Genomic DNA, 11,938 nt, shown 5'->3' with positions numbered 1-11,938 from the left:
CTTAAGGGTTTTCAGCGTCACATACGGGCCACTCTAAAGTTTTTCTAGGATAATCTTCCTAGTTCTGAGTCCTTTTCCCCCTCCCCCCCTTTTTGCCTTCTCTCTCCTACCCCCTCTGCACGCCCCTGCTAGGGTCCTCACGCAGCCCTCGGTCCAACACTCCACCTCCCAAAGGAAATGTGGGCTCGCGCTGGCAACAGTAATCCCCTCCCCGCTGCTTTTGCGTCAGTATCCTACTGAATCGTTCAGTGCATACATTGTAGCCCTCTCTGGGACGCTATCCCTCTTCCCAGCCATACTTGCCCACATATGTTAACTCTATCAGAAGGTAAGTGTCCTTCGGAGAGAGATAATATAGATTTAAGCCCGGCGCATTGTCACAGACTCAGACTCAGAAAGGACAGCTGACTCCTAAAACTCTGGGGCGTCGCATCCTTCCCATCTGGAGAGACGCGCTCTGCCCAAGCAGTTTTAAGACTGCTTTCATCCCCTCGAGGGCGGGGGAGTCTCGGAGGGAGCAACCCCGTAGGACGTTGGAAGAAGGTTGACAGAGAGTCGCTGCAGCCTTCGCCTCCGTCCGCCAGAGCTCGCTCTTTCTCTTCTCGGCCGAGAGCAACCGCAGACATCCCGAGCTCACCGCTCCCCCCGCCCAGCCGGGCCGGGAGGCGGGGGCGGGAGCAAGAAGTCCTGGCCCCGCGCGCCCCTCCCCATCTCTTACTCCCTCCTTGTCCCAGCGCCAGTGCCGACGTCGGCGTTGGCTCCGGTCGCCATGGTGACAGATCGAGTATCGGACCCGCCCCCCTCTTTGCTTCCCTCCCCCAACCCCCATCCCGGCCTCCCTGACGTCGGCGGACGTCAGCGGCGGCGCGCGCCTGGCTGGGCCCCGCAGAGCGGGAGGGAAAAGGGGCGAAGGAGCGAGCGGAGCCGCCGCCGCCGCCGTAGCCGCCGCTGTGAGCCCGAGCCGGAGCCGTGTCTGCGCCCGCGTCTGCCCGCCCGCCCGCTTGTCCTCGAGTCCGCCCGTGTCCAGCAGCGGGGCCCAGCATGGTCATGGCGGATGGCCCGAGGCACTTGCAGCGCGGGCCGGTTCGGGTGGGGTTCTACGACATCGAGGGCACGCTGGGCAAGGGCAACTTCGCCGTGGTGAAGCTGGGGCGCCACCGCATCACCAAGACCGAGGTGAGGCCCGGGGACCCGCACCGTGGAGGTAGGAAGGGACAGCCGGGCGGACCGAGGGGCCGGGTCCCCGAAGGCGAGGCCAGCGCGGCCTGGGAGAAAGTCCGGGGCGCGGGTCCGACCCGATGGCACCGGGACCGGGCGAGATGGCTGCGGGCACGGAAACCCGACTGCCCCCCGGTCCGCACCCTGGTCCGGGAGCCGGCGTCTCCGTCCTCCTCGTCGCCCGGCCCTGGAGGGCAGGGCTTCTTCGGTCCCCGTAAGGTTGGGTGCATCACCCCTGTCTATAGGAAAGGGACCCTACCTCGGGCTTCCCTCCCCTTCGGGACTCGGGCGTCAGGGTTTTGCTAAAGGGACTGACGGCGGGAGGTTCTGCGGGTCAGAGGTGCCGAGGCTGGCCCCTCGGGGACCACAAGGGGAGGGTCTTTTCTTCGCCCTACACGGAGGGGAGCTCCTTGTCCCTGGGCTGTCAGCCACTGCCCCTCGCGCCCCTCCTGCCAGACGCTTTACGTTCTCCGGGCTCGGGGAGTAGAAGTCTCTCACCTCGGTGGCTTTTGCGTTTCACTTCCCAGACAATAGAACTGGCTCTAGTATTTGGTGCATTTGGAGATGTCAGTGGTTAGTTACTTCTGGGGCTGCAGAGCTGGAACCTGCGCTTTAATCTGGGGGGTTGTGCCTTTGCCGCCGGCGCTTGGGAGTAGTGAGCCGAAGCCTTTAAACCTCGGAAGATTTTGACTCCTTACTGAAAAACCCGCTTCCTTACTGACAGAAGGTAGATGGTCTTCCATGTATGCACATGCTGATGCCCCTCGTAAATCTCGCCGCCCTCCTTCTCTAGTCACTCATCCTTCTGCAAGTTTTGCCTATTTACTCCCTCGAACTGCTTTCTTCTTTTTATGTTTTAAGTCTTTCAAAAAAAAAACCACAAAAAACACACAAACCTTTGAAAAACCGTGGAAACAAAAGACACTTCTCTTGGAGAGTGAAGCCCTGTATTTTTTTGAGGTAGTCTGTTGTGCCTTAGTTGCTAATAGAATCTTTTCCTTGGTCATCTTTTCTAGTTTGTACTAATGGCCACCCTGGTTTGAATGTGGGGTAAAGTTAATATACTTTTCCTTTGTAAGGGGTTGTTTTCAAAATGCTAAGCGGACTGGAAGCGCAGTTATTATTTTTTACTTTTTTTTTTTTTTCCCGGTTGGTTTTCAGAATGATTTTTTCCAAAATCCCTTCTTTATCTGACCTGATAGGCTCTCTCTCTCTCTCTCTCTCTCTCTCTCTCTCTCTCTCTCTCTCTCTCTCTCTTTTTTTTTTTCTTTAGGAGAAAAGGGTTTTGTTGTTGTGTCATCCTCTATCTTTGGCTTCTATCTCTGCTGATGCTAAAGCATCCCAAATGTGAGATACCTCCTTGTTCCTTTAGCAGCTGGACCAAGGTCACAAGGTTGTTCTCTCTTGGTCACCAAACTTACCAGTATTAGCTATCTCTGTCAGATTTGTGCTTACAGCCAGGAAGTAAACATAATGAAATGATCAGTTTTCTGTTCCATAGGATCTCAACTTTTATTTAATTTAAAACAAAACATGTCAAATTACAAACTACAAATTTGTGATTCCCTCAAAAATTAACAATTAACAGTGAATTAAATACATGGAAATTGTATTTTAATATCTTTTTGGTTAATAGTTATCTTAAATATGAAGAACAATGTTTCCGAGCAAGAATTTCAAGTATTTAATTATTACAATCTGTAGTTCAGTCTGGCAATATGTTTTAAATGAGTTCTGATAATCTTAGCAGAATTTAAATAGATCATGTCACTTTGTCCCGGCCAACCTAGGTGCTATATGACTTCTTGAAGATGGCAACTCAAATCCTCCCTGTGTTTCCTTTTGAACTGGTATTGAATTAATACATTATCATGGAGCTAGGTGTCATTCTGTAGGTACCACATCTTTTGATAGAAGTATGAAAGTGAAAGATCTAAGAACTATCTATATGTTAGCTATCTTGAGACTTTGTAATAGTATGATAGGGTTGGGGGAGGGTGGAGTATACCAGAAACTAGATTCCTACTCTACAGAGAACTGGATCTAGCTTTAAAAATGAGCTTATGTTAGTAAGTAAAAAGAAATTTGAAGCAGATTTGGAAGAGGAAAGAGATTTTTTTCCTCCTATACTACCCCTCCTTCACCCAATTCTTTTGCTTGTGTAGTGGTTTGCTGAGTGACCTAATAGCATTGGCTTATCTTTGAAAAAAGAAATGAAGTGAAAGAAGGGAAGTAGCCAGTCAAAGGAGCAATGAAGAGCTGGGTTCTCTTTATTTGAAGCTTTAATTTTTGTGTTGGCTTTTAAATAAGAATTTCTTTACAGGTTGTACAGATTCAAGTATGATACTTCACCTACCTTACAGAGTTATTGTGAGCATCAAATGAGATGAGCATCAAATGAGATAACAAAGCTCACTGAAAATCTTAAAGATACACACATACACCCATTTTAGCTATTCTTTAATAGAAAATGACTTACTTGGATAGAACCAAAAGAAAACATTTGTCCTGAGTTGTGTGTGAGGTTTGGAATTATGTATAACTAATTCAGCAAATCTATGGAACTAGTAATTTCATTTTACTTCCTAATATGTTTATTGTGAGAGGATTTTACCTTATGTATTAAAATTTTCTTATGTATTCTTGGATGATTTTTTAAAAATAAATTTCATAATAATTCTGTCAAAGCTTAGTAAAGTCTAGATAAATGTCAGCCATAAATTCAACCTACAAAACTAGGCTCCTGGTAGAATTGTTTCCTAATTTTATTTTTAATCATTTTAAGTTCTAATGTTATTGAATGAATTATGAGAATTATGAGAACATTTAAATAGAAATAAGCAACACATTTTTCAAGCTTACTTCTGTTTGATTTCTAAATTTGTATGCATAGTATTAAAATATATATATCAGCACCATATTCTCATATTTACATTATAGTTACAAGGGTTTTTTGGGAAATTTTTGTTTTGATTTTAATAGACTAGAATTAAATATTCAGTATAATATATGCATCATAAGTTAGAGATGATATCTTATTCTCAGGATTAAGGATAAATCTTAAGCTTGTTTGAAAATCATAAACAATTAAACTTTTTCCATTTTTAATTGATTCCCCCTTTCCTCCTGTGTGTGTGTGTGTGTGTGTGTGTGTGTGTGTGTGTGTGTGTGTGTGTGTGTAGAAAGAAGATATTTGCAAAAAGGGATTATCCCAATTTGGGAATTAACTTTATTCACCAAAATCATAGGTGCAGTTGCTATATGTGTTGTGTGACCCTTAAGGAATTCAAGTTTACTTCTCCAATTGTAGCAATCCAGTGCTGGATTTTCAGGCTCAAGATTCTTAAATTCAAATTCTGCTTCTGCTACTTTTTCCCTTTCTTCCTCAGGCAAAATAACTCAGTCTGTTCATCTGTAATGAATGTTTTGGTGTTGAAGATCTAAGGTCCTTTCCAGTCTTAAATCATGTAGGTTTTACCATTCATTTTGGTAATCCAGGGTTCTGAAACTATTGAACAACATATGACTCTTTGAATATATGCTTGCTTCTTTTTAAGCCAAAATAAAGGAATCAGTCTGTACCTGTGTGACTTATCTGCACCAACTTGTCCTGGATTAGGAATAATGAATCATGAAACCTTAGAGTCCATTAAAGCTCAAAGCTATTAAGCTTCCTTTTCCCCCCTCTTCATGCCTAAACTGCTTCCCTCATTCTCATGTATCCACCCATCTCCCTTTGGGGTATTCTCCTTTGGTTCTTTTTCCTCTTTGGGAATTAATTTAATAAACATGTATTAAATATTCGTATATGTGGAACACTCTTCCATTATAAGGAAGATAAATAATTTGACCTCATGGGACTTAAGATTTGTAGGAGATGATATACACCAAGAGTCATAATACTTAATTTCAAGAGGTATCACATTGTAATACATAAAAGGATAACTGAATAAATTAGACTTGGATTCAAATTGTACCTCTAACATTCATTAGCTCTGGAATTCTCGGCAAATCACAGGTTTTTTAAGTTTCAGTGTATTCTTCTGTAAACAAATAAACAAAAATGGAACAGCACCTAAAGTACCTCTTGAAATTAAATAAAGTAACAGATGGAATTAATGTAACATCCGCCACATCATTTGAATGTGTGTGTGTGTGTGTGTGTGTGAATATATATATATATGCATATATTATATGCACACAAAATAGTATATTTTAACAACTATATCCAAAGTGTTAAAATAAATAGCTCTTGTCCCTTAAAATAGCTGTCGACCCCATCCAAGTTTTTCAGATCACTTCATGCTAGTTAACCAAGTACCTTTGGATTATTTATGAGATTCATGTATGTCCTTTGTTAATTTAATTTTATATAAAAGAAGCTGGACAATAGGAGAATTAAGCTTATTTTTATTATAGTTCCAATAAATCTTTCTATTTGTTGATGTCTTCTTTCAATCTATACCAGAGAAATAAGTTAAACTTTCATATGTTACAGAATCTGTGTGACTTGTTTCTCCTCTTGCAAATTGTATACTTCCATATCTTCTCACCTTATGTGATTCTTGTCCAGGGTTTCCCAAACAAATAAATCATCTTTCCCCCTAAATCCATGCTTCCTAACATTTCAAATTTTTTACTACACCCACTGTTCTTGTAGCTGGAAACAATCAGTACTCTACTTTTTTGTCCCCTAGATGGCCCTATCTAATTAGTTGCCAAGTCTTCCATGGCCACACCATCTCCTACATCTGTCCTCTTCTTTCCATTTTACATGACCACCATCTCAGTTCGGTGTTTCATCACTATTCTATACTATTCTAATTAAATCTTTTTGCTTTTAGTCTCCTTTCTTTCTAATCCATCCTTTATGCATTTGCCAAAATAATATTCCTAAAACACTGATTTGACCATGCCATTCCAGTAGCATCTTTTTGCCTGTAGGAAAAAATACATATCCAACCATTCTGGAGAACAATTTGGAACTGTGCTCAGAAAGTTATTAAACTGTGCATACCCTTTAGCCCAGTAGAAACACTTCTGGGTCAAAGTGATCTTAAAGGAGGGAAAGGTACCCACGTGTGCAAAAATGTTTGTGGCAAGAAACTGGAAACTGAGTGGATGCTCATCAATTAGAGAATGGCTGAATAAATTATGGTGTATAAATGTTATGGAATATTATTGTTCTGTAAGAAACAACCAACAGGATGATTTCAGAAAGGCCTGGAGAGACTTACATGAACTGATGCTAAGTGAAATGAGCAGAACCAGGAGATCATAATACATGGAAGCAACAAGACTATACTATGTTCAATTCTGATGGACATGACTCTCTTAAACAATGAGAGGATTCAAACCAGTTCCAATTATTCAGTGATGAAGAAAGCCATCTACCCCCAGAGAGAGGCCTGAGGGAACTGAGTGTGGATAACAACATAGCATTTTCATTCTTTCTGTTATTGTTTCCTTGCATTGTTTTCCATCTCAGGTTTTTTTTCTTAATAGATTTGATTTTTCTTATGCAGCAAGATAATTGTATAAATATGTATACATGTATTAAATTTAACAAATATTTTAACATATTTAACATGTATTGGACTACCTGCCATCTAGGGGAGGGGGTAGGGGGGAAGAAGGAAAAAATTTGGAACAGAAAGTTTTGCAAGGGCCAGTGTTGAAAAATTACCCATGCATATGTTTTGTAAATAAAAAGCTTTAATTAAAAAAAATACAAATTCCTCTGGTATTTAACATATCTGGGCTGTAACCTACCTTTCTGGATTTAGTACACATTATTTCCTTTCACTGTCTACATTCTAACCAAACTTCATTATTTCTCTTTCCTTGCACATAACAATGCATTGCTCATCTCAGTGTCTTCATGGAGGCCACCTCCCATGTGTGGATTGTATTTCCTCCTTACTTCTGCCTCTTAGAATTCCTACATTCACTCAGAGCACAACTCAGGTGCTACTTCCAGCATGAGATCTTTCATCCCCCATTTCCCCAAGTGCATGCATGCATGCATGCACACACACACACACACACACACACACACACACTCCAGAATACTTTGTACATATTTTGTTTCCACTTGTCTGTATACATATTGTTTTTTCCTTTTATTGTCTCAAGAGTATCACTATACCTGTCTTTTTTCTCTTCATTCTTAATTTTGTTGCTTAGTCTTTAGTCATGTCTGATTCTTCATAGCACCATTTGGCATTTTCTTGGCAAAGATACTGGGGTGGTTTGCAATTTTTTTCTCTAGTTGATTTTACAGATGAGGAAGCTAAGGCAAAAGGGGTTAAACAACTTGCTCATGGTCACACAGCTAGTGTCTGATTCTTAATCAACCTATTTTTCCAGGCTTGGAAATTTTCAATCATATCTTTTATGCTATTTTTTAAAGGGAAGTTATCACTAGTAACTTCCGGCAGTCTGTTTATACTTTTTATCCTCCTTTGGATAGCATGTAATTTATTCTTTTCACATTATGATGTTAAGTGATTCTCAGTCATGTTGCATTACTGGGAAAGTATTGCTATTAAAAGAGATGAGCAGGTTGAGATCATTGAAAGCACTACATAACTTCTAAGCTGGAATTCAGCCTGATAACCTTTTCTAGCTCCAATTCTGGGCTTAGCTTATTGTTCATTTGATGTACTTGTTGGAATTATACCCATTGGTGGGCTAATTTGGTGAGTTGCTCATCTACCGGCATCTTACAGTTGATTGACATGTAGTATGAGTCAAGACTCACAGGCCCTAAGTAGATTCCTTCAGACAAAAATAATGGTTTATATACTATCCTATCTATGTAGTTGGTTAGTGCCTTTTTTGGAGGCAGGGGGATGAACTTTTTTTTGTGGTTCTTACCTATGATTTCATTAGTATGAGCAACTTTCCTTAATTTAGATGGGCAGCTTAAATGCTACTTAGCTGTAATTTAGCTGCAGTCTTAGATCATAAATTCTTAACCTTAATGTCCATAATAATTGTATTTATAATTGATTTTCTTTATAATCCTTTGTATTTTATTTTATCCTCAAAAGGGGTTCATAGGTCTCAGCAGACTTCCACAGAAGTCTGTGACAGAAAAAAAAAGTTAAGAACTATGACTAGAGAATTTCCTGGAGCACTGAGAAAGTTGCAAAGCCAGAGCCAGTGAGAGGGATTCATGACTTCAAGGCCAGCTCTCTATACTGTACCATGATATCTTTCTATTTGTTAGTACTATACAAAAATTTAAAAGTTTGTCTTAGCTATGGCCAGAGATTTCAGGCAAAGACCTTGTATTATTCTCTCCACGTCTTAGACACCTTATCTGGAGCCAGAGACATTTGAGCCATAGCCAGAGACCATTGCTAGTGAATCTGGGCCTCTGATATGATTGAATAAAAGAACTAGATCTTAAGACACTAGGGGACCATACACCAACTGTATGGTCAAGTTATAGGATGTGCCTTCTTGGTGTGCCTTGGTTTCAAGTGTGAGATATATCTCCTGAATGTGCCTCATTTCCTACCATCCTGGTAGGTGCACCTGGTAGGTGCAAACCCTAAGCTAATGCTACAAATAAGTCCAGTCCAGTCTCGAGAGATATTCTTAACTTTTCTCTCTCTATTCATCAGTTCTTCTATGTATCCTAAAACCCTGAGAAGTGGAGGCCACAATCATTACTTCATCATTTAATCTCAGTGATTTATAGTGGACATGTTCTCCTGAGATCAAAGGACCTTTCTTCTGCTACTATTCCCTGTATCCTCGTCTATGTCTGAGTCCTGCAGTTCTTTTCCTCTTCGGTTCTCCTTTTCCTTGGGGTCCTCCAGAACCCTGGTTTAATTACTAGCAAACTTCTCTTCATTCTGCAGGTTTGCTTTTCACTTTCTTGGTTTCATAGAAACCTGATTTTCCCCAAAATAGCAGTTTTTCATTAGCCAGAGTCAGAGATGCTATGTTGTTACATCCATGGAACACTAAAAGAATTGTCTTCCCATACTACTTTTGTCTCTCGGCATCATTAGCCAGGGATGCCTTTTTCTTCAAGGTTCACTCATCCATATTCTTGCTACTGTGATCTACTAGATCATCTTCAGGACCTTGTTCACAGACTTTATTTCCAGTCCAAACCATGAAGTTATACTTGGGGAATGCACTGAGCCCGGGGACCTGCCCTCACACATATAGGACTTAGCTTCCTAACTTCCTTGACCTGCAGCTTTCTTCCATCCAAGCAGTCCACAAAGATGGGTTCGGCCTAGGCACAGAAGCATGCTTGATTTTTGAACTCTGAATTTCCCTTCTCTCATCACTATTTCCTGGCTTTCTACCTCCTCATGATGTTCTCAGACTTACTTTAATTAGTCCTTTTATATTTCTCGCCCCCCTTTCCCTGAGTCTGTCACTTCTATTTTGTCCTCACTTTTTTCCCTTCTTAGTCTTGGACAGGTCCACTACTTTCTCGCTTTCTGTTCCCTGGCCTCCTTGCTCTACTGTGATTAACATTTTTCTGAATCAACCAGACCTTCTCCCTTATCCTTTTATGCTCTCAAATTGCTGAAGGCTATTGAAAGAAGTCACATCACTTTACTTTATCTAATTAGATCTATTCTCTACTTTATATCTAATCTTTACTTTCTTTCCTTGCTGAACAACAAAACTTTTATTGTTTATTGATTTATGTTTCTACTACCTTCAGTGTCTTTCTCCAAATGTCTCTTTTCTCCTCAGCTTCCAATGTCTTCTCTGCTCTTGTCTAGCCAATTCTGCCATTGTTTATAGGGTCTCCTCAGAGTCTGCATTGGGAATATAAAGATAGAAATGAAATACTTTACCTACTATTGGAGGAAAATGTATGCTGATAATTACCCAGTAGTGTGAGAAGAATCTTTAGTGGAATATTACAGGCATGTGGGTTGGGCTCTTTTCTATTTAACTTTTTTTTTTTTTTTTTAATCAGTCTTTGATAAAGACTGGATGGCCCATTCTCCAAATTTACTTGTGATATAAAGGTGGAATGGTTAGTTACTAACCCACTGGATGATAGAATCAGGATTCAAATGGAGAGACTGGTGTGTTAAGCTAAATTTCATAAAGAGAAATTCAGTAAGGTTAAATATAAAAACTTATTCTTAAATAAAAATTAAAAAAAATTAGCTTCACACAGATATAACATAGGGAGGTCTAATTAGAAAGCAGTTGTTCTGAAAACTTTTGGTAGAGGGAGAGGGTTAGTGGATTGTAAGCTCAACATGTGACAGCCAAGAAAGTAAAGCAATTGGGACTGTATTAGGAGAGCCATAGCTTCCCAGAAATGGGAGGTGATAAGTCACATTGTATTCTGCTCTTTTTAGACCTCATCTGGGGTGTTGCCTTTAGATTTGGTTGCTGCCATTTAAAACTATTGGTAAGCTGAAAGAGCATCTAAAAGAGGAGCAGCCAGAATGATGAAGAGCCTTGAGTTAATGTCACAGGAACATTACTTGAAGAAACTCAGTATGTTTGCCCTGAAGAAGAGAGAATTCAAGCAGAGCTTAAATGACCACTTGTTAACAGTGTTATAATAGGGATTTCTTTGTGCATGTGTTAGACCAGATAGCTACTGACATCTCTTTCTACTCTCAATTCTGGGATACAAAGCAGTTTTGAGAAGGGCCACCAGCTACAGAGAGGAGCAAGGAGGATGGGCAAAATGTTGGAGATATCATTTAGGCTGGATCTTAAAGGAAGCTAAAAATTCTAAGATCTTCTCACTTCGAACTTTACTAAGAAAATACAGATCATCTGCTCTTGACTCTGTCTTTACAGTTCCTCTAATTTTTCATCCATCTTCTCCTTTTCTTGTGAGGAAAAGGTGCCTCTACTTTCCAAAGTCAACTTTTCTATCTTGTTCTAAATTCAGTCTTTTTTCTCCAGGCTTGCCTCATTAGTTTTTCACTCTTGTCATTCAATCTTAGATCTTTCCTTGGTGCTGGAAACATTCTCAAGCACACCCAATCCTTCAAAAGAAAAACCAAACAACAACAACAAAACACTTCACTGGAACCCTGACATTCGTTTCTGTTATTGAACTATTATACATTTCTTCCCTTTAACTGTGAAACTCCTTGAAAAAATTGTCTATATTTGTATTTTGCCTATACCTCCTCACCTCCTCACTACTATTATAATTCAGCTTCCAGCTCCAACTGTTGATATTATCAGAGAGAACAGTTATAGTCACTTAATTGCTAAATCCAGTGTGGTCTTTCAACTTTCCTAATCTTTCTTAACTTCTTTGTGCAGCTTTTGATATATATTGACCACCCCTTCCTCTAGGACACATACTCACATATTTGAAATAGGTAGAGACCAGCCATCTTGTCCAACTGAAATCTCTACTATGACATGCCTTTGATGTCATTATCCAGCTTCTGCTTGAAAACCTGTAGTAATAGGAGAACTCTAATTGATCATGCTAATGAGGTGGCCTGTTCCTGTCCTATATAAGTCCAGTGATGAGGGAACTTTTTTTCACATCAAACTAAAATTTCTTTGCATTTTCCATATTGCTTCTGGATTGTTGTCTGCAGCCAAACAAAAAAGGTCTAATCTCTCTGCAGGTTTGTGATAGCCTTTCAAATACTTGAAGACAGCAATCATATACCCCTTAAACCTTCTCTTCATGTTTCTTTAACCTATTTTCATGTAATAAGCCTTTCACTGTTCTGTTTGATAA

At 40.4% G+C, this 11,938-nt stretch overlaps 1 protein-coding gene across 1 annotated transcript in view; it reads left to right on the top strand.

The window, feature by feature from the left end:
* Window positions 1–861: 861 nt before the first annotated feature.
* Window positions 862–11,938, top strand: part of SIK2 (salt inducible kinase 2) — a 140,073-nt gene continuing 128,996 nt past the window's right edge. The window contains exon 1 of the mRNA XM_074304289.1: window positions 862–1,176. Within this exon, the coding sequence (XP_074160390.1) occupies window positions 1,042–1,176 (135 nt within the window). The 5' untranslated portion in view covers window positions 862–1,041. The remainder of the gene's footprint in view (window positions 1,177–11,938) is intronic.

Source organism: Sminthopsis crassicaudata, chromosome 3, assembly GCF_048593235.1.
Source record: "Sminthopsis crassicaudata isolate SCR6 chromosome 3, ASM4859323v1, whole genome shotgun sequence".
Lineage (NCBI taxonomy): Eukaryota > Metazoa > Chordata > Mammalia > Dasyuromorphia > Dasyuridae > Sminthopsis > Sminthopsis crassicaudata.
Note: the sequence above shows the minus strand (reverse complement) of the source record. Positions and strands in the feature narration are given on the sequence as shown.